Here is a 22,805-nt window from a genome sequence, read left to right as displayed (position 1 = left end):
ATCTTTATTTCACAAAATGCTTCCCCCTTTTTACTTTGAGAAATTTTAGCAGGTGTAATGAAAGCTTATGGATTGGGGATGGATGTTTCCGTTTGTCCAGCAGACTTCCCATTTCCTGTTCCTCCGTGCTGAAACAGTCTCCCTCGCTCTTCTGCTGTTGCAGTTGGGTAGTTGGCCTCCGATTCCTTTTTGCATGGCAGGAAGAAGAAAGAAAAGTGTGGGTGGCATCATCCCGAATCACAGGAATAGGTTGGTAGCTTGCGAAAGGTGGCAAGACAACTCAGATACTGTAAAGACCAGACCCTATTGCCACATAGCAAAGTCAGAGGTATCAAAGAGAAGAATTTCCAGAGCTGGATGCGGTTGTTTTGCCTCCTTCCAACCCAAACCATGAGACCTCTGTATTCTGAGAAGTGGTGATGGTTGAGGGATGAGTACAGTAAAAGGGGTCTGAAAGTCCGGAGCTGTTTGCTGTGTTGGACCCTAAGGATATTATCTGAGTACTTCATGCAGCTGCCTTTCCTGATGAGCACAATTAAGCCCCATGAAATAAACCTTAATTGCAGGTTGAGTGCGCTTTAAGCATTTTACAGTGGCATTCTCTGTTCTGCAAGCGCTTCCAGCCAAAAGGAATCCTCTCCACACCTGTAGCAGTTGCAACACCGGCAGGATGGAAGGCGATCTCCCATGTCAGGAATGCGCTCTGAAGAAATGAAGAACTTCATTCAGATTAACCTGCCACCTTCCTGGTTAAAAAATGAGAGAAATATGCATCCAGGCTGTGTGGGCACTACTTTTCCTTATACTTTTTACATGCAGAAAACTTTTTTGAAGCCTTGTGTACCACCTTGTATAGCAATGTTGGGCAACACGTTGAGCAAAACAGGTGAGAGCCTTAGCAATAAATGGTGGTGTGCAGTTGACAGCAGAGAATTGCATGCATGAATGCAAGCCTCTAGGAGAGCATTGTTTTCAAGGCATTTAATGCAGTTTGGCGGACATGCTGTAGGTCCGTGGGTATCGTGGTCTCATGGACAGAAACAAATGTGAAAGATCATGTGGTTGATGGTTAGTTTTAGTCAGGGCAAGTTAGAAAGCTCTTGCAGGCACAAAGGCATGCAGAGCAAGTACACGCGGGCGTGGGAAGGAGAAGCACTGAATGCCTTGAACAGAGTGAGGCACGGCTGTGGGTGGCACAGGCAAATGCCTCACTGGACACAGCACCAACAAGCATTTACAGTCCCATTGGCATTCATAGAGCCATTTGCTGTATGAGGAGCAGCCTGCTAATTTGCATATGTGCAAATTCCCCGCCTGTGGGCACAATCTCAGTGGGCTCTTTCCACAGAAATGGTATTTAAGCTGTGCTAGAGCATTGTAAAGCAAAGGACCTCTTTAGTTGTCATAATTGTATTTAGCTATACCGCTCTAAATACTACTTTGAGGTTACTCAGATTTAGGTTTTGGAGGGGGGTGTGTGTGTGATTTATTCTAGAATACAAAATCTCTGCAGATTTTCAGCAAAAAAGGTGGCAGTGTCCTTGCTCACTTTGAGTGCTGTCACATGGTGCAGACATACACCCCACTCATTTCATGCCTGCTCAGGCAGGGCTTGAAACAATCGCTTGCTTCTCTCCGAGATGCCGGCTCATGAGCCAAGGAAATAAAAGGGTGGGCAGGTCACCAGGCCCCAGGGTTGCTATTGAAAGCCTGTTGATGTTAATACAAAGGTACAGGGAAAAGGTGTCCACTTTCAGATTGTCAGGAAGTTCAGTGTTGCCAGGCATTACAAACTTTTCTAGATCATGTGTTAATAATGCATCTACTGTTCGTCGGGCATCTGGGAAGCTACCAAAGAAACAGCAGGCTTTGCGGGATCCTGCCTGGTTGGTCAGTTGCCCGAGCACAGATAAGAAAGCCATCACCAGAAAATAATCTGTCCTTTACACTGCCAGACCTGGCTGATGCCAGTTGTTGATGCTCCTGCCTTTAATTGTCAGGGGCGCTTTTTTTTACGTGAGCTTCTGTTTGTATTCCTAACTGAGTTCCAATTCTTTATACAGCTAATTCTTATTAGTCTGATTAGCTGCGGTGGGCCAGTTCACATAAAGGTAAATGTGTCTGCAGAAGGATTTGCACAATCAGATCTTGAGTAGTCAGCATGTTCTTCTGCTACCTAAAAGCACTGTAATGATTTATTAGCTGATTTTATTATATGCTCCTTCCGTGTTCCTTGATAAATCCTGAGCCTCTCTTGCCAGTTTCTTCTGTCTGCCCCCAGAACCATATTGCCTTTATTTTGGATGTCTTTTTAACTGTTTTTTTATCCTCCTAAGCTCAAACCAACAAGCAAGGTGAAAAGCAGTGCTGTGATGCAAACTTGTGACACTTTAATAGATGCTCATCACCCACTCAGGTAGCATTATAATTGGTTTTAAGATGCCGCCCTTCAATTACAGCCAGAAATGCAGGTCAGATGCAGTGCGTTTGACATATTAAGAACAAGAAACTGTTTAAATGCACGTAATTCTGGTTTGCTTTTTTACAGAGTCCTGATTTGTCATTCTTCAAGGCACACTTTTTGTTTCCCGTGACTAATCCTTAATATCCTTGCTTAAAGCCAAGAGTCCCTAGGATTTTCCCTTGCGTTTTTCAGTTTTGTACAGTCTCTGCTGTGTTTGGTATTAGCAAGCTTTCTTCTGAACCATGACCACTGTTTTCCTATTAAACTTTTAGGAAGGCTGGGATCTATCATTCGTCTAGCAAAGTGCTGAATGCAGAGCTGAGGGAAAAAGCACCATTACTAAATCCATTGCAAACAAGAGTATCTCGTAAAGTTTTGCTGTACCTGTTTCTATGAGAAATCGGTTATGAATTCTGAAACGATTTTATTTTACTGGTTATATGCCCTCAGTACATTCTGTTTAGTTGGTCTTACTTCTGTTTCTGCATGCAAAATACATTTAAATACCCTAAGCAAATTCAGTGATATTTTCAATTTCTCCTTACAAAAGTCCATTGATTTTATATGCATCTTTGTTTTCTGCATCAGTCCCACACTGATTTATCCTCTGGGCTTTAAAACTGATCCTGCTATGACATTGTTGTGCAGCTCACCCAGACATTTTTTCTGTGTTACTTAACATTTGTGGCTGATGTATTTTCAGTTGAAGGACCAACTCCATTAGATTCAGTCACAAGCACAGAGACAGACTGCATCAGTAGCCTGGTTGGTTTAGGCTATTCTGATTTTCTGTATCACTTGTTCCATTTAAACCATTTCGTGTTACACGGTTACTTTCTGTACTCAGAGGAGGCCTGGGTTTTCTTCTTTTTATGCAAGAATATAAAGGCAGTGATTTACTTGGTTGACAGATCCCTTGCCTACATTTCTGCCAGCTGAAGCCATCCTGCCGCTCATGGCAAACACCTTACTTTCTGAGGCCTTTTACACAGCCAGAGCCAGGGTGTGTTTGTGTAACCATGCCGGGAGGCACCGGCGTGCCTTGAGCCATGGCTGTGCGGAGCATCAGCTGCCTTTGCCCTCATTTCACCCACTGTCCTGGGCCCTCTTAATCCCCAAGAACACAACCAGCCGCAACCAGCCCCACCAGATACCAATCCGGAGTAGAAAATCGGAACCAAGCTGATTCGATGTAGTTCAAAGCTCCATCTTACAGGAATTTAGCAGGCGGTAACATCAGCAGGCGAGAGTGAATACGAGACGGAGGAGGGGGCACGGCCTTACTCCGCTGATTCCCCGGGTGCGAGGCCGCCAGCCGGCAGGGACGGGGCGGGGGGGCCCGGCCGCCGCGCCCGGGGCGAGCAGCGGCCGCTGGGTGGCAACAGCCGCCCGCCGAGGAAGGCGCTGCCGGTCCCGCACCGCCCCGCACCGCCCCGCTCCGCTCCGCACCGGCCGCCCCCGGGCCTCGGCCGGCCGCCGCGCCGCTCCTCTGCGGTCTGCGTGTGCTCCGCGCCCGGCGGGACGGGACGGGAGGGCTGGCAGGGAGGTGGAAAGCGCTGGCGCTGGGTACCGTGCCAAGCTCCTTCCCGTGCCCCCCGAAATCAGAGACGCCCGAAGGATTAAACATCCCGAACGCCTCTTCAGGTACTTGGCAAGATGCTGGTTTGCACAGCTTGGAGACAAATTCCTCCGTGCGGCCTCGAAACAAATCCCTGGATCACCCAGGGCACAAGCGAGCTCCCTTAGTGCAGGGGGAATCCTTCCCGTCTGGGGGCCAGGACCCCCACTCCTCTGGATGTAGCAAGAGCCAACAGGTCGCCCTCCCCGCTCCAGCGCCTCTGGCCGGAGCAGGGCTGCTGCCAGCCTGCGAACCGCGCGCGATGGGCCGCCGTGCGGAGGGGACGTGACCCCGACAAGGGAGACGTGGAGGGCAGCGTGTATTCCTTCCCCCTGTCCCCCGTCAAAACAAACTCACGCTTCACAGCTTTGTTTATGCATTTTATCCCCTTTAGGTTCAGGGCAGTTTATATACTAGACTATTATCCCAGTCACGACAAAAATTGGCAGAACTCGTCAAACGTTTCTTTTCCCCTCTCGTAGTAAGCAGGGAAAGGTGCCGAGTGCGTCCCGCTCCCGTTTCGCTTGGCTCTGCCCTGGGATCGCTCCCCGATTCAGCCGGGGCTGTCGCAGCATCATTCATCCCTGCCCTGATGCCGCTTGTCAGGGGGGCGGGGGGGCTGAGCCATCACTGTTTCCCAGCACTGTGGGTTTAACCTACTGCGAAGGTTACCTCTGCTTCCTTGCTCAAGCTCCAGATTAATCTAATCTCCAAACAGTTCCCTTCCCTTCCCCCCCCCTCCTTCAATCTAAAAAAGCCCCTTCGGGCCGGGCGCGGGGACACCTCCGAGCCCCGTTTCTGCGAACAGCCCCAACATCCAGCCCCCCGTCCCCCGGGCACGCCCGAACACCCAGCGGGCGGCGGGTGCGGAGCAGGTGTCCGGGACCTCGCACCGTCGGGGCTGCGGGGTGTCAGCAGCGGCGGCCCCGGCTCCGCACGGGCTCCGCGGCCGCGCAGGGACTGCTGCCCGGGCAGACCGCCCCGACCCGCGGCTCCCGGAGCCCCTGCCCTCCTACATCGGGCCAGTTTTATTCTTAAAAAGGGCGATTCGGATTTTTTTGCTCCTCTCCACCCCACCCCCCCTTTTATTTTCTAAAAATTATTTAGTTTTTTAAATAAACCCGCGCAGCTGCAGCGGCCTCAGCCCTCCCGCGCGGGGCGGCCGAGGCGCGGAGCGGGGCGCCCCCGCGGTGACCGGCCGCCGCCGCCGCGCTGCCAGCCCGGCCCCGCCGCCGCTTCCTCGGCCCGGGCGGGGGCGGGCGCGGGGGCGGCGGGGGGCGGGCGGCCGGGCGGCCCCGCCAGCACCACCCGCGGCCCGAGCGCCGCGCCCCCGCGCCCGGCTCCGCGCCGCTCCGCCCCGCCGCCGTCGCCCCGCCGCCGGCCCCAGGCCCGCGCCGCGATGGAGGGCGGGCCCGGGCTGCGCGGGGCTGCCTGCCTCCCCCCGCCGCCGTTTTTCCTCAGCACCCCCCTCCCCATTTCCCCCTTTTCTTGAATGAAGCGTGAGGCGGAGCTCTAGGAAACCACCGCGCCCGGCTGCGCCGCGCGGGGCCGGAGCCTCCCCCTCGGGCTCCGCTCCTCCCCGCCTCTCCCCGCCCCCGCCGCTCCGCTCCCCCCTCCGCCGCCGCCGCCGCCGGGAGAGCTCCCCGCCCGCGCCCGCCGCCGCCGCTCGGAGCCGCCGCCCGGAGCCGCCGCCGCCGGCAGCAGCAGCGCGGAGCGCCCGGAGGAGCCGCCCGGAGCCGGCGGGGTGCGCGGGGCTGCGCGGGCGGGCGGGCGGGCGGGCGGGCAGCGGCGCCGCGGCCGCGGTCCCCATCGGCACCAGTCACACCGCACACACGCCCCGTCCGCGCCCCTCCTCGGCAGCGCCAGGGGCTCTTCCTCCTCTGATACAAAGCTGCTCGGGAAATGGCATTTCTCCCCGGAGCCACAGTCAAAAGCAATTTTCCTTCTTTATTTTTATTTTTATTTTTGATCCTTTTTTTCACGCTCTTTCTTGTGAAAAAGAATTAATTTCCTAAATACATACAATATTTTGCTCTTTTTTTTTTTTTTTTTTTTTTTTTTTTTGGTGTGTGCGTGCGTGTGTGTGGAAGCACCGGGCTCCTGCGATCGGTGTCTGAATGAAACTACGTAAATGCGTATGTCTGTACGTTGCACTGGAGGGAAAAACGGAGCACTTCTGCGAGAGCTTGGATTCAAATGTGGTTCATCTGGTCTCCAGGATTTTCCGTCTCTTTGGGGTTGTTCGTCTTCCCGGGCTGCGAGGCGGGATTTTCTGAGCTTTGACACATCTTTGGAGATGTCTGTTAAACAGGAGTCTGGGAAAAAACATTTGAAATCGTAGAAATTTTTTTTTTTCGTCCCTTTCCCATCCCCTTGGTGACTTGAAGCATCAAAGCGGCCAGAACTTAAACGTTTCTGAAGACTTGTGATGTTTGGGTTTTGTTGTTGCTATTTTTTTTTTTAGAGGAAACTTGACAGAGGAACATATTTATAGTCCAAGTAAGTACTTTACAGAGGAAATTTAGTTTGTGTAACTTAAAAAAAAAAAAAAAAGGCAGTGTTGAGGTTTCTAGCTTAAAGTGCGTTGGATTAACGTTCATCCAAGGCTGTTTAGCAAATCGTATTGAATTGCAGTTTTTACAGTGTGTGTTCGTCCGCTCCTTCGTGTCCGTGGTAGTTCAGCACCTAGGGGAAAATGCACCTGATTTTGAATCGGTATAATATTTTTTAAGAGGTATTTCAACACCGAGGAGGAAATGGTCCTAAAGTAAATTTATAATAAGTAATAAATGTGCATCTGGAAGTAAAGTATTTACAACATTTTAATCCCTATTTATACCGTGCATCTCAAACCGAGGAGGAAACACTGAGAAGACAAAAGTACCTCCGAGACCCTGAGAACTCCCCCACACCACCATGAATGAAACCGTGCCCGATACAGTAACTGGATTATAATTTTTGGTGTTATTAATTTTATTATTACTGGCTGCTTTACTTTTTTGGGTTCATCCTGCTCCTCTTCTTCCTCTCTCCCTTCCGCTTGCTGCTTCCTCTTGGGAATTATGGCTCATCCGGGGAGAAGAGGCTACGATAACCGGGAGATAGTGCTGAAGTACATCCACTATAAACTCTCGCAGCGGGGATACGACTGGGCTGCCGGCGAGGACAGGGCACCCCTGCCTCCAGGTCTCTCTCCTCCTGCTGCTGCTGCTGCGGTTGCTGCTGCTGCTGGGACTTCCTCTGATCACACTGGGCTGGTGTCTCCGCACCCCGAGCCCCCCGGCTCGGCTGCTGCTAGCCACGTGCCCCCGGCTGAGGGGCTGCGCCCCGCACCCCAGGTTGTCCACCTCGCCCTGCGCCAGGCGGGGGACGAGTTCTCCCGCCGCTACCAGAGGGACTTTGCCCAAATGTCTGGCCAGTTGCACCTGACGCCCTTCACGGCCAGGGGCCGCTTCGTGGCGGTGGTGGAGGAGCTCTTCCGAGATGGGGTTAACTGGGGCAGGATTGTGGCCTTCTTCGAGTTCGGCGGCGTGATGTGCGTGGAGAGTGTCAACAGGGAGATGTCTCCCCTCGTAGACAGCATCGCTGCCTGGATGACCGAGTACCTGAACCGGCACCTGCACAACTGGATCCAGGACAACGGAGGCTGGGTACGTCCCCCGATTGCTCGTTCCCTCTCCTGGCTCTGGTGCACAGCCAGTGGGGCTCCGGGGTGGGCAGTACCTGGGGCGTCGCACTTGCGTTGGGGTGAGCAAAAGCTTTGCTTGGAGGGCGTCCGCACTGGCGTGTGCCGAAGCAGCATCAGCCTTTTGCCAGCTGTTGAGTTTCCCCCTGTTGCGGGGTTATGGCGGAGCGGTTTGGGATGGGGGAGCAGCCTACAGCTCAGGAGTGAGAAGGATGAGCGGGGCACCGTCTTCATCAGCCATCTCCGCTCCCCTGCCCCTGTGCACCCTCACCTGCTGGCAGCACCAGCCCTGGCCAAGGCAGGGCCTGGCAGCGGGGTGAGAACGGGCTGCAGAGGCGCCTGTCCTGCTGCTGGGAGCAGCAGGGACCGTGTGTGTGTATGTGTGTGCAGGCATTCCTGCCCGTTAGGGGTGACACGCAGGGCAGGCATATGATGAACACGGGGCTCCAGTGCAACAGGCAGGCCAGGTGGCTGTCAGTGCTGGCAACTGGAGTGGGGCTTTATGGTATAGGGTATGTCTAGTGTGAGAAATCTGTCTTTGTCTCAAGATGAAACAAAGGTGCTGGGAGCCATGTCCATGGGATTGTTCTGGAAAAGGAGTATTCGTTGTGACCCGATGGGTGACTGTGTTTCTAGGGTAGAGATCACCTCTGGGCAGGGCTGGCTTCGGCATCATCCAGAAAGGGAGGACCTCCACTAGTGGAAAATGGACAGCTTTTACACTGGTAGTCAACCAAAAGCCTTTCCTTTCTCTCTCTCTCTATTTTTCCAAAATAAGTAACTGCATTGAAATTGGAAGGATATTTCTTTCCTTTTTTTTCCTGTATGAATTGATACGCTGTAACAGAATGTGGTCCTGGCCACTCTCTGGCAAACCAAACCTGCTGTATGTGTAAAGCATACGATATTAATGTGTTGGAGGAAGAAAAGGCAAAAGTTATACTGAAGAAGAAACTTTACGTATGGGCCGAGAGCTGGCCTAAGTCACCTAGGAATGGAGGTCAGCTACTTAGGATGCTGGCAATTTCAGGTCCGGTCCCCTGTGAAATACAGAGAGCTGACTCAATTACACAGCTCACCTTTAAGAGGTGTGTGTAAAGGCATGTAAAATACAGTATATGTTTCCCAGTTTATATGGTTTGCAAGCCTGGTGTTTGTGAAGCATAGCCACATCAAATTTTTAGCACTGGGTCTCTTGCTAAGTCAGTGTTAGGCTACGTAATGTGCCACCCGCATTGACCATCTCTTTTCAAAAATTAAGATGCTGCCTTTCTGCTGCTGAACCCACCTGACTAAAAGGCATGCATGTCTGGGGATCCAGAGCACATCTATGCGCTGCCGTAACGGAGGGAGCCAGACTTTGGGGCCCTTTTCTCAGCAGTCCACACTGCACACCTCCCAGAGGAGTGCGGCAGATCCCTGGCTACAAGTCGTGTTGGAGGCAGGATTGTTCTCCTACTCTCCCCTGCTTCCACCAAGGAGAAAAAACATTCGAGATTCTTGGGGCCAGAAGGGGGAGCAAAAAAAAAATGTGTGTGCGTGCGTGTGTCTGTGTATTTATATACATACATACATATGTGTATACAAATATGCATACATATAGAGACATACACAGACACACACAGACATATAGATATACACGTATATACACATACATAAAATGACTCCAGCTCCTAGTGGCTGGGACCTATCCCCTGATGCCCTGTTTCATGGGTAACTGCAGAGGGTTTGTTGGCGTTGGGGTTTTTTTTATGGAACAGATAACTGGGGGGGAAAAAAATCTGCAAACATTTCAGGCTTTTGGAGACCCTGGATGGTTAAAAGGCAAGCAGCTAAAGGGTTAGGGATTTTGCGATTGCAGTTCTGGGCTGGGATGCCTAACTTGTGCGTAAGTCCCTCCTCAGGCTGGAAGCCCATTTGCGGAGCTGGGGCCCTCGGTTCGCTCCAGAGCCAGTGAAGTCATTCTGTTGACTCCAGTGAGCTTTGGATCGAATCCGTAAGCATGCTGGAGATATATTGTCCTGCGGGGGTATTGTGTAAAGAGAAACATAAAGAATGAATAAAACCGAGAATGTGAAAAGACAGGTGTTACCAGGTGTGATTGGCCAGATGAAGCAAGTGCTGGAGCTGTTTCTTGACCGTTAGCAATACAAGAAACTTGGACTATAAACACTGACTGCCTTGAAAAGGAAAAGATGCTTCATATTGATAGCCATTTAATTGTTTATTGAGATTTCCTATAAACAAAGGCTCCAGAGTCTGGATGCATGTGATGCCATTTACTGCCGTGTGTTATTTGTAATGTACACATGGAAGAATATGGGCAAAATATAACCCCAAGATGGCTTTTGCTTGTCTGTGTGGTAAATGGCTGGTACCTTTGAGCCATGGGATTATTAAACACAGGCAAACCCTTCTAGCTGATTACAAAGAACAAAAGACTAACATGAAGTTGCAAAAACAGCTTTTAGGATTCTGTCTTCAGATGGAAGAAATCAAGGATGGCACGAGGCAGTGGAATTTTCTTTTTTTCTTTTTCTAGCTTTCAGGATCTGTCAGTGGGAAAGGATGCTTTAATATATGCACTCCATCTTTGGCTTGGCACTTGGACCATATCCTATGTACGAACTTTATTAAGGCATCATAAATGGGTCTTCCAAAGTAGCTTATCACCTTGTAGGTGGTGACACTTTGTAGGACCTCAGCACGGCTGCTTGCGATATCTGGTCATTCAGGTTGCTGCAACAAGCAGGAGTGCTGGCTGTTGTAGCCTTCTCTTCCTTTATGTTTTGGCTCCCTGGTATGTTGTGGAGAGAGAAGTTTATTACAGGCTGCGTAGCAGTAGAGAAGAGAGCATCAGAGTTAGTCACAGGCATATGCAGCGAGTAAATTGGACAGCGTGTGCTTTGAGTCTGTTGTGTAGACCTGCGTCTCACACTCAGGGCTGACGTTTGGTTGATGTGTCTTTCTCATTTATTTGTTTGGTTTGAATCGGTTCTGTAAGTTGGCAACGTTATTTTCAGGATGTGAATTCTTTATATTGCAAGGAAAATGAAGAAGGAAAACAGCATATCAAGGGGCAGATTGGAAGGGGATATAGCTGGTGGAATGTAAGTTTTAGGCACTAGCCACTGCTGTTAATGGTACCTGGGGATTGTTAATAACCTTACAACACACAGCATCATGGGTTTGTTCAAAATTTAGAGAAAAACAACAGACAGGGACTGCCTGCACGGAGGCTGTATTATTAGCTTGTGGTTCTGGTGGCAAATAAATGCAGCTTTCAAAGATTTTCACGTAGGCTGGGATGCCGCAATATTGTACTTTGGCCTGATAACATCTTAATTGTGTTACAAAAGAAATAAGAGGAGAACCAGCTCATCTCTGCAATTTCGTGGTACTTGGTATAATGTACATTTCTGATTGACAACTTAATGGCTTCATTTTGTTTTTTAGAGCCTGGTGGTTGAGCTGCAGAGGGACTGCCTTGGCAGCGGGCTGTTGCACTTGGTGACTTTTGACTTTGCCGTAGGGAACATTGAAGTGATGCAGCCGATGTGAGGGAGATAACTGTGTTTGTCTTGCGGTGATGGGTTCCCTCTTTGGGCACACAACCTAACACGTGTGGGAGCCATGCTAAGCTCGGGGCCCTTCTAGTCCAACATATGGCTTCCTCCCCGAGCCGTTCAGGAAAAAGCAAGAGCATGAGAGCTATAGAAGGAGACACAGGCACCGTCATGTATGTGTAGAGAGCTACATTTTTGCTGTAAAGAATGTAAAGAAGCCCAGGTGAGAGAAGCAGCATTGTGTTGAAAATTGAGCCAAGAAAGCATAATTTTAAATGACAATGTTTACATTTGAACCAGAGATGTAAAGGTCATCTGTTTTCATTCAGTTCTGTTCTTTTATTACAGTTCTTTATTCTGTTCAAGAGTTAAGGCCAGATATGGGGAAGGGTTTAGGTGTCTGAAGTGGACCTTAGGTGGCCCATAAGTGCTTGCATCATCTGAATGCCTGCTTAGCCCGAATGGTGGCAGAAGTCCCTGGCTTCTCGCTGTTCCTTACCCAAGCCAGTCAGGAGCTGCTCCTGCCTTGAGAGAGGGGAGCTGCTTGGCATGCTCTGGGGGACGCAGTTCCCAGTAACCTCCGTGTCCCAAAGCTGGCAGGCATCCTCTGGCCTGGCTGCTGCCCCTCACATGCCATCCTCATGTGTAAATACAGCCAGGGAGAAGCCCCCACTTTTGCTGGCAGGCTTTGGTTAAGGGACATTTGCCTATGAGACCTCCTCCAGCCTCATGGCGGGTATACATCCGTGTCTCTGACATCTCAGGAGGCTTCGCCTGCTAGATGGCTGCTGGTTTTGCCGATGTGTCCTCCCCTTTGGCAACAGGGCTCTCCCTCCTTCTGCAGGGGTGAGATTTCATTTGGTGGAAAAGAAAAACTGGGGTGTCTGATTCCTGCTGTCTGAATTGTTTTCTCAGGTGGCTGGCTGCAGCCAGATGAGTAAATGCTTCTTGGACCAGCAGCTAGACCCCAGGTTTCCCTTCTCTTGGGTTTTCTGCCCTAATCACTGAGTTTCCTCTTTTCTTTTTTTTTTTTTTTTTTTTTTTGCATAGTAAATCATTAATTCTCTTCACTCAGTGGCATGCTTTGGAGAGGAGATGTGGATAGTCGCTGTGCCCTGTGATGGTCCGTAGCCCCCTCACGAAGGTGAGGGATGGCAGCTGCCCCCGCCTCCGGGACGGTGCTGGGAAAGCACCGTGGATATCGGTGTGACGCAGGGGCCTTCCCGTGCTCGTGTCTGGGGCACCCACCAAACTCTCATCCCTTTCAGGTTCTGGAGCTGCTCTCCCAGCAGCTTGGTCAGGTACGTGCCTGTGCAGTACGTTGCTTCTTTTGAATGTCCTAAGCAAAAGCCGCTCACCCGTCTGGCGTGGGATGGTGCCTCGCTTGGAGCCGGATGCCCCACGCTGGAGCAAAGGCGCTTTGAGTTTTTTTACCAGCAGCATGCGGCCTTGTAACGACTCAATCCCCAGTGGGGCTAACCCCAAGTCACTGTTTGACTGGTAAAAGGAAACTATCTGAAATCCACTCAGTTAAATAAATGAATTGGCAGTTTCAAGTGTTACACCTTCTAGGTCCTTTGCCAGTTTTTGTGGCTTTGTGGGTTTATAATCGAATTCTCAAAATATTATCAAAATATTTTTCTTTTTGCTGTTGCTGAAGAGCAAGAAATTTATTCTGCTGAGGATTGGTGCCAAAGCAAGGAGGAGAAGATCTAGGGCAGAAAGAGAAAATGATTGTGGTTCTCTAGTCCCTTTCATTTGTAATAGCTTTCTCCGTAACTTGCAACAACATTAGATTGCGTATTTTCTCAGAAGTCTCATCTTTTTTTTTCTCCCTTCTTTAAAAAAAAAAAAAAAGAAGTATGTATTGACCATGACCTTTAAAATTTCAGAACCAGGGGTCTTGGTTATGGAGATGATGTCATTTGCCTTGATCTTGCAAAGAACTGTAAAGTTCAAGCAGCAATCCTATTAAAAAGTTTTACTTTACTTTCAATATTGAGAAAGAAGTTAGTTCTGTGCCTGCGTTAAGACAGGCCTCTCTGGAGCTGCTGTGTTAGCTCTGCTGGGCAGTAAGTAGCTTAGTTTCCCAAGTATGTAGCTTGAAATTTGGAGTTGATAATCCACGAAGAAAATCCAGTTGAATTTTCTGCTGAGGCACAAGCGTTTGTCCGATGGCAAAGCATGGCTCTAGCAGGAGAATCACAAGACCTATGCAGTGATGTGTGAAATTGCATGTGGAGCAGAAGCATTTTCTCAGCAGCCAGATACCAGGGCCTGGGCTTCCTAAGGCAGCAGGGGAACGTTGTGCTGCATTGCCAGCAAACATGAGGCCTTTGTGCCCTATACAGGTATCCTTGATGAGGGTGTCATCTCTCAGTGGGTTGTGCCTGGGATGGTGAAGGGAGGTGGATGTAGAAACAGGAGCAGTGCTTGGGTGTCACTCCGAAACCTCTGCTGTGGTTTTGGTCTCGTGTGATGGTTTGTGCCTGGCGCACCAGTGAGCCAGTCTTGTGCTCCACCATCGCCACCAAGGGATGCCAGGCCCGGGGGTCAGGGTGGGACTGGCTGAAGTGGCGGCTCTACACTGCGGCTCTGCTCTCCTAACGTGAGCCGCCAGCAGTCCCGCTGTGTCCCTGTGTCCCCCCTCGCTCCACAGCCTCCTCACCGCGCTAGCCCGTGGCTGCCAATGGGGCAGCGGGCAACGCTCCTGGCCTGGGGTCTGGGCAGCCCCCAGCTGGGTCAGCAGCCTTGGCAGCTGAGTAGCCGTAGCTGAAAAACAGCCTGATGGGTCTGATTAAATAACAACTCTCCTGTGGCAAAGTGAGTTTTTATTCTTTGGCCGTTATTTTGATGGTCAGGATTAGGTGAAGGCTGTGGCTGGGCAGGGGCGTGCTGCTGGGCACACTCCCTGCTCCCCTCACGTACACGCTGGTGTTTGGCAGGTGTCTTGCTCTTTGCCTGTTTTGCCTTTTCCCTTCACGAAGGGCTGGCAGTCCCCAGCATTCTGGAGGCCTTTCCAACCATCCCTCTCCACCACAGCTGCTGGCACCGGGCACTGGGTGCCAGACACAGTCCCGGTGCCGCGGGCTGCGGTATGTGCCAGGTCCGGCCCTGCCCACCTCCCGCCCTTGCCTGCTTTATTTTCCTTCGTGGCCTTGAGAGGGTGAAGCCCAGCCCTGTTTGGTTTGTCTTTTTTTTTTTTTAATAATTTATTTACGAACACCTCGTGGCTGCTCTCCTGCTGATTTAGTAATAATAACACTTGTTACTCGGTGGCAGCAAAATGCTGATTATTTCTGAGGGCAGTACCGGCCTGTTTTATTTTCCATTTCATATATAATAATAGGATGGATGAAGGTGTGCAGTGCCATAAATCTTCTCTTCCCTAGCAGGATAACATCCAGGCCTTCTTGGCAAACACGGATGTTGATGACAGATTTGAGGGATTTTTATTTTACTCTGGCTTTCAGTCTCATTAACAATCTGATGGCTTTTTTCTTCCCCCCCCCCCCCATCCCGCCTGTTTGGGTTTTTTTTTGGCTGCTGTAAGGCTGTGAAACTGGATAACTTTTCCAAATGCATCTAGGTCTGGAATTTATTTTCTGTTATTTTATCCTAAAGTTAGTTTTCTGTCATAATTATTGTGTATCGATAGACTACTAAATCCCTCTCACTGGAAAGTTCCTTGTGGGTTTCTGGATTTGACACCTAATGAGTAAGAAAACAAATCTGATTTTAGAAAGTGTTGCCATTGACTTCAATAGGAACAGGAAGAGGCACTTAATTGGACAATTGTAGTTATGTTTACTTTGTATATGCGGCAAGAAAAACAAGATCAAATGAAAAAGCCACAAGTTTTCAACTAACAGAGAAAAACAGCCTTTTCTGCAACGCATGAGTAACCTTTGGGAGCTGTTTTCATGGGAGAGCTGTGAGTGGAAGTACCCAGTTGCATTCAGGAAAGGTTTAGGTATTTATAAGGGTACGGAAAACATCTGTACTTATGTTGAAAGGGCAGTGGTATGACTTTACCTTAGGGTAAATTTAACATCAGCTGCTGAAATGAGATCACCAGGTGCTGAGGGTAGATGGTTCTGCAGGGAATGCTATTTCAAAATTATCTGTTACATTGCTTTTTCCCCAGAGCACCTGGTGCTGGTGAATGACTGGGCATACTGGGATGGATGCACTGGCAAGTCTCATCCATCTGGGGAAAACTTCTCATTGCTGCATGTGTCTTGTAAAGGTGATTGTAAATGCGCTTGTTGTGTTGCTTAGAGCACCCACATCACTAAATTTACTCCTGTGCTGACTGAAGATATGTTATGAATCGCCACATGTAGAGTTAGTTAAAAGAAATCGCTAGCCTTCTTCAGTGCATACATCATTTTGTTGCTATTTTATTGTATTGAAGCATAAAAAGGATGATTCCAGTTTGTTGACTGAAAAGGCAACTCAGTGTGTTTCAGGGTACTTCAGTGAGTAATTATGTACACGGGCCGGGTACAATTAAAAAAGAAAAGGCTCCATTTTTCCCACATGTTGGTTGAAAGAGGCTGTCGTGTGGTTGTTCGAGAAAGCAACTGAGACTCAAAACTTCCTCTTCTTGGCTCTGGTACTGAGTACACAATAGGCCATGGGGCAAATCATTAATATCTCTCTTTTCAGTTAACCCAGCTATGAAACCACTATACAGCACACCAGGTTTGGGAAATGTATTGTTGCCCACCATGTTATCATGAGTTGGGCTGATGTTTTTCATTTAAAAAAAAAGAAGTTATACAAGGTACAATGTTGAACAAAATGTCCATCGTGGTTAATTTGGGGCTTAGAATAAATTTCAAATCTGTAGCATTGCATGTTGTCATTACTGGAGCTCACCAGCCTGGGAAAGACCAAAGTGAGTCAGATTGTGAAACTACCTGGGGGTGAGATTTGAACGGGGAGAGGAGGTGGAAGAAAGAAAAAGTTAAATGGAAAGTAATCTCAAACTTCTTCAGCTCCACTGTTTGGATGTGTTTAGCAGTGCTTGTGATGGAAACAGATTGAACAGATCGGTTTCAGGTGTTGATTTCTATTTTTTATTTAGGAAAACGGTGAGCAGTGTGAGAAATGGCAAGTGACAGCGTTAATGTTTTCCTTTATGTATCAGCACAGTTCATTGGGTGTTTCAAGAAGGAAATTGTCCTTCCTTTTCCATTCCCACATATGTAAAAGCTGTCTGTGGGACTTCAGGTGTATTACATGCACCTGTGCGAAGTGTCTTCATGCACACGTATTCTTTTGCTTCCATTTACTAGCTTCGTTAAACATTCAGATACAGGCAGAAAAAGTAATTTTAAAAAGTTTAAAAAAAAAAAGGTAGTAATGAGGTTAACTTGGTAACTTGGTAAACTTGACCATGAGGTTGAAGTTACTTTTAAATGTCTTGCTGAACTGTGGCTTAGGAGACAAAATTCCTGTTGTGTGCTCTGGAGAGACTTGTGTGAGTCACTGGCAAGTCAGGATAGGACCTTGGATGGGAGGCCACTGAAATGCCTCCCACTGTGGTACTGGACAGTCCTGTAGCATGTCTTTGCAATGAAATAACTACTGCCAGCTTTGTCTCTAAAGGAAGAACCTCCTTTCTTAAGAATATTCATCACATGTTCAGCTTGTATATTATGAAATGTAGTAGAGAACCCTATTTCTAAACTTTTTTTCTAGAGAAAAAGAAGTAAAAGAAATTCAAAGACAAATTCAAATACAGTAGTAAATGAGTTGGCATTTCTATTAGCAGAATAAGATGGTCAGTGTGGTAGATTAGTAAAATCTGTTGAACTTCTCAAAAATGTACGCACAGCTCAAGTAAAAAATGACAAAAGAAAAACTGAAGTAAAAACTCCCTCATTCATAACAGAAGCAAATCCTGCATTGTGCTCCAAGTGTCTGCAAATTTTAAAGTTAGGCATATCCAAAGCCCCTCTCCTGAAGTCATCTGGCAAATCACAGTAAATCACACTGTCTAAATATCTAATCCCCAGTCTGCTGCTGGATGCAAAAGGTCCCAGATATAACTGAGAAGGAGGCCTAATGCCCTTGTTATTTTCAGGTTCCAGCTTGACCTGTTTCTCTCTCCGTTGCCTAGATCTGCAATGGATGGCAGTGCTGCCCTGAAGCCTGGGTGAGGGGCAAGGCTTTCCCCCTTGCAGGGCTGGAGTGCGGCAGCGGGGCGCACCGGTGAGGGAGGAAATAAAACCGGTCACTGGAAATGTCAGGTGGCAATCAAGGCTGCAAGTAAATGAGCCAGCCTGGAGTCTGTTCAGGCTTCTGCAGTAGCTCACGTCTGTCTGCAAAAAATTCCTGCAGTAGAAAATTCGCGTGTTTGGCTCTGGACTGAATATGTGAAGTCCTTGCTCAGTTGGAGTCAATAGCTATTTTTTTCCAGTACGGACACTAAAACCAGCAGTATCTGGCCTTGTATAGTGGTGAGCATGTGGGCAGACCCAAAAAAGGATCTATAAAGCGTCGTACAAAGCCTTGGTTATAGTGGATGTTTGGGCACCTCTGTGCAGCGGTGGAACACGGGAGTGAGGCTGCCTTGGGTTTTGCTCCTCAGCTTCCCTAGGCATCCTCACTGTAAGGGCAGCCTGGCCTGGGATGCTACAGACGTCCTTCTGACAGTGCCTGCGTGAGCCAGGGGTGGTAGTGTCCCACCAGGACCACTTTGGCTTTCTAGAAGTTGGTCCTGTTCAGCTTCGGCCAGTAAGGCCATGCCTCAGCCGCAGGGGCAAGTGGATGAGCCTTCTTGGTGCTTTAGGACCATGAGAGGGGGAAGTCCCCACTCTGCTGTCCCACCTGGGTGTCACAAGTGGTGGGGAAACTTGTCAAGGCATCTCTTCATACCTTTTTTCGTATCTGTTAAAGCTGATTGTTTCACAAGAGAATAGTGTATTCATTTTGGAAGCAGTAGGATATTTTTGCCCTTTTTTTATTATTTTGTTTTGTTTTTCCCAACCCATCAAGAAGGATGCTTGGGGCATGGTAGTACATCCTGCAGCCTGGGACTTCGGTGGCAGTTTAATGGGCTGAAGGAAGAGGCAGCACTGGCACGCTGTTAGATTGTGTAAACGGGCTTAGGGTTTGTTTTAAAAAACTTGCTCTTTTTTTCCCCTCTTTGCTTCCTTCTCTCCCCCCCTGCAGACACAAATACATCATTCTCACAAACGAAAACTGTTTAATTTTAATAACTGGCCTAGAGCTAAAACTGACAGCGGGAGAGGAGCTGTTTGGTTTGCAGTTGCTGACAGCTGGAATAAACTACCTGTTCTCTTGGAAGGGATGGACAGCCAGCTTGTTTGGTTCTGAGGACACTTTGATCCCTAAAGAAACTCCTCTCAATGAAAAAAAAAAAAAAGACTGGAACTGTGGCAGCTTGGCATTACTGACTGCTTTTTATATGTGAGGCCCCAAGTATGATGGAGAAATGCTGTGTGCAGATGTCCCTTGTCTCTGTAGTTCAGATCCTTTGGCTGAGAGCAACTCCTCATCGTGAAAGGTCACTGTCACCAGTGCCTTGGGAGCGACTCGGCGTCCCGCTACAATATGTTCCCAGTGATCGAGGTCCCTACCAGGTTGGTTTGACAAGAGCTCTTTGGTATAGCTAAATGTCCCAGGTTCTCAAAACCCTGCCTTGAAGCAATGAAGGCTGGATGATTAAGTTAGATATTAAATAATTTTGCAATGACTAGTTTTACCTCTGGCTCCGTAAGAAAGTCAGCCTTCTTATTTTGCCAGTTCTCAGAAGAAAATGGCAGCACTCCCATTTCCTCTTCTCCTCCTTCAGGGCCTGCCACCCTTTTTATTTTAATTTTTTTCCTCCCAGGGCCAATTAGACAACATGCAAATTATTGTTAATAGGGCCAGAACAATACTGTGTTCCCAGTGGGATCATTAGGGTCAAAGCCATCGCGTGCCAGCCCTCAGCATGATACTAATTTTGGCGGTGTCTGCCCCAGGATTTGGAGGTCAGGCGGAAGGCGGCTGTGAAGCACGGACCCGAACAGGACTGGTCTCTGCAGCCCCCCCGCCCCACAGCAGGCTTTGGCTGGGCTGTGCTTGCGGGCTCTCCTGACCTCCCCAGCAAGGCTGGTGCACTACAAGGCACCGGCTCCTTGCTCTACCTCTCCTGCAGCCTCCTCAGAGGTCCCTCAGAGGAGACAAGTCCTCCCGTGGACAGAGACCTTGCTCCCTCCCTTCCCTGCTGCTCTAGAGAGGCATCTTTCGGCTTGAGAAACAACAAAGCACTGCACGGCTCGTTTTGACATGAGCTCCTACTTGAAATATGGGGATGGCTTGGTAGCAAAAGGGTTGCTGTGGGGCTGGGCTTGCCACAGGGCCACTGGCAGCCCTCATCCACCCTGACCTTTGCTGCAGAGTCTCCAGAGGACAGGGACGTGCTGGGGGAGCTGTGGAGAGGATGCTCTGTCTCCCTTCTCTGCCTCAGACTCTTCCTCCTGGGAATCCTGAGAGTCCTCCTTCAGAGTGACGTGCTGGCATTGAGTGTTTTAACATTAGCTCTATGAACTGCATGGACTGTCTGCCACAGCTGAGGGCGAAGGGTAAGGCAGCTGCCTTCAGACCTTGGCCTTGGGCTAGTTTCTGTCTCTGCCTTTGCTTTAAAGTCATGGGATTTTGTCAGTGGAGCTGTTGGGGAGGGGGATTAGGGCATTTGCAAGGCTCCTTCTGTAATACCTTTTACATGGAAGTTGCTGCAAACATATTTAGAAGTGAATATAGGGGAGGAAAGAGAAATGTGCCTCCAACATCACTGACTGAAGTAGAAGTAGAGTATGTTGGATGTCTAGGTCAAGAATGGGGTTGCGAGTTCCTGGTTTCTCCTACAAGACTTGCCGAGGGGAGATTATCCCTGCTCAGGGCAGGGGCTGAAATCCCTGCCTTGGTTGCACTTTTAGAAATGGCAAGTCCCTGACATCATATCTTCACACTAGGTTTTGGTGGATGAACAAAATGAAAAAGTTACAAAGTACTTCACATAGTGGTTTGGGTCTTTTTTTCTTTTTTTTTCCCCCACTCTTTTTGACCTTGCCAGGGGCTCTGCTAACTCCCCAGTGCTGCAAACCCAGAGGTGCTTACCTTTAAGAGGCAGCAGTAGCCTCGCTGAAGTCTCTGACTTCCAGGGAAGCAGGATGAGAGGGCTGAAGCAGAAAGTGAAACTCTCTAAAACCAAAAATGCAACAGAGCAACCTTCTTTCATTTTCCCAACTGAGCATAATGCAAAAAGTAAACAGTTGGCACAAATGACTGGTGCAACTTTGCTGGGGGGTTAATCAAAAAAGGTGCCGAATTCAGCAGTATGTTTTGCACAAAGTTCAACAGGGTTTTACATCAGACCCATTGCAAGGTAGGCAAGAATATTTTTTGAAAGAAAAATGTCATTTAAAAAAATGTGGAAAATTCTCCTGTTCTGCCTCCTACATGTTTCTATTGTCAAACAGTCACTGATCTTATTTTAGACTTGACCTTCGTGTTCTTTCCACAGCACGCAGGCTGAATGACATGTTATTCAAGTTCTCAGACAATATTATGATATATCTGCTTTTATATTTAGCCGTAACTTTTATTCTCCTTATAAACAAACCCACCTAATGCAACCACCACCTATCCAGGGAAAGTATTTCCATTCCCCTCGGTTTAATTTGGACAAATTTGGCATGAAAACATTCAATAGTTCCATAATAACCTTTGCAACAGGATGCCTGCTGTGCTGACATGCAGGTCTAGAGCAACTTGTACCATGTGCCAGGAAATTGCATTCTTAAGAAAAATCTAGACATAAATTCTGAACAATCAACACTTAAATTTTGAAAAGTCTGGCAGCAAGCTGTTATCTGCCTCATGGGTTTTCACTTTAATGGCTTTTTACTTTCTGAGCTCTACCTCTCTGTCTTTTATGCAGGCTGTATGCCTCTGGCCCAAGTAAGCTGAGCTCTGTAAAGTGCGGAGAGAGGGCAATTAGTTGTTTCTCTCTTGTTGTTCTTGTATGCCTGTGTGCTCCAGCACCATACCTTGACATGGCGGGGGGTGATTTCTTACTAGAAGAAAGCAGAGCTTTGCTGGAAGTTACACAGGCAGGCATTTAGCTCTCAGTGGGCACTCGCTCAACAGGAGCTTGCTGGGTTGCGGTGAAGTTCAGCCTCGCCTCCCAGCCTGGAGAGCTGGAAAGGGGATGGGAAGACAATTACCACCAGACCCAACTGTCCTAGATCAGCTGGGGGCATCCTTCACCCTGGGACAAGGCAGTTTGCTGAAATACGAGGGGACCAAAGAGTAGACTGATTCCAGGGTGAGAAAAGTCTTTCCTGCCTTGAGGTCTCTGAGCACTTCAGTCTTGCTGCTCATCTCACTGGAAGTGGAGCAAGCAGATGGCATCGTGTGAATGCCCATCTTCCAGAACTGCTGCTGGCTTGGCTGGAAGGCTCCGTGACTCCAAAATGTCCCCAAAACCTGCATTGCTCCTATTTAAGGGAGCAACAGCATGGCTGGAAGACCTTTATGTGAGACTCTGCCAAGACTCTCTAGATGTGTGTTGAATGTTACATCAGCCAAAGAAGGGTGGTTGTAGATGGATGCAACTGCATCCCTGAGATTTGCCACTAGGAGATTGCAAGAAAAACTGTTAAAGCACACATAGTTCCTAGGGAGAGAAAAAATCCACTGTTTTTTGTGATGAGTTCAGTAAAGCAACCGGCCAATTTAATGGGTAAAACATTAAATGGGATTCTAGGAGGAGGCGGGGATGGGGAGGGGATGTTCCATGGATGTGAACTCAAAGCAAAATGAAGTGCTGCGAAACCGTGTGAACTGAACCCCATCAGGGAAGGCTTACTAAAACTTGAGCCAGGAAAAATTATAGAGCTCTATAAATAGCTAAATTGAAAATTAAATGCATTTGTGTGTGTGTGTGGATGCACACATCTATCTATGAGGTCATGTATGTTAAAGAAATACAGTAGTACTTCATGTGTTGGGTTTTTTTTAAGTAGTGGAAAATGTTTTAATGACTTTATTTTTATTTTTATTTTTTCCTAGAGACAGTACATTATGTTCTGTCCTTAGGGCCAGAAACACAAAGTGCCTATTTTCATGAGGAATCCTACAGAAGGAGGAAGGGAAAGTATTATGCAGCGTAGCTAGGGTATAGTAGCCATTCCACAGTGATTACACATCCAAGCAAAGCCTGCACTAGAAAACTCAAAAATATATTAGAAGCGGAAAACAAGATGTGTGAAGTGTTTCCTATTCCCTCCCCACACTTGATGACAACGAACCAAGCAGGGAGGCAGTCATGGAGTTTAAATTTAACCCCTTGTATTTGATAAGAAGACTGTATTTCAGTGGCAGGCAGCAAGCACGTTATGTAGGCACTAGACTGAGGACTTCCTCTGCTTATTAATTTTGCTCCCTCAA

At 48.5% G+C, this 22,805-nt stretch overlaps 1 protein-coding gene across 1 annotated transcript in view; it reads left to right on the top strand.

The window, feature by feature from the left end:
- Positions 1-5,855: 5,855 nt before the first annotated feature.
- Positions 5,856-22,805, top strand: part of BCL2 (BCL2 apoptosis regulator) — a 96,417-nt gene continuing 79,467 nt past the window's right edge. The window contains exon 1 of the mRNA XM_037381479.1: positions 5,856-7,732. Within this exon, the coding sequence (XP_037237376.1) occupies positions 7,145-7,732 (588 nt within the window). The 5' untranslated portion in view covers positions 5,856-7,144. The remainder of the gene's footprint in view (positions 7,733-22,805) is intronic.

The sequence above is a fragment of the Falco rusticolus genome, chromosome 3 (genome assembly GCF_015220075.1).
Source record: "Falco rusticolus isolate bFalRus1 chromosome 3, bFalRus1.pri, whole genome shotgun sequence".
In the NCBI taxonomy this organism is placed as follows: Eukaryota; Metazoa; Chordata; class Aves; order Falconiformes; family Falconidae; genus Falco; species Falco rusticolus.
The sequence above is the reverse complement of the archived record's forward strand: the minus strand, read 5'-3'. Positions and strand labels throughout refer to the sequence as shown.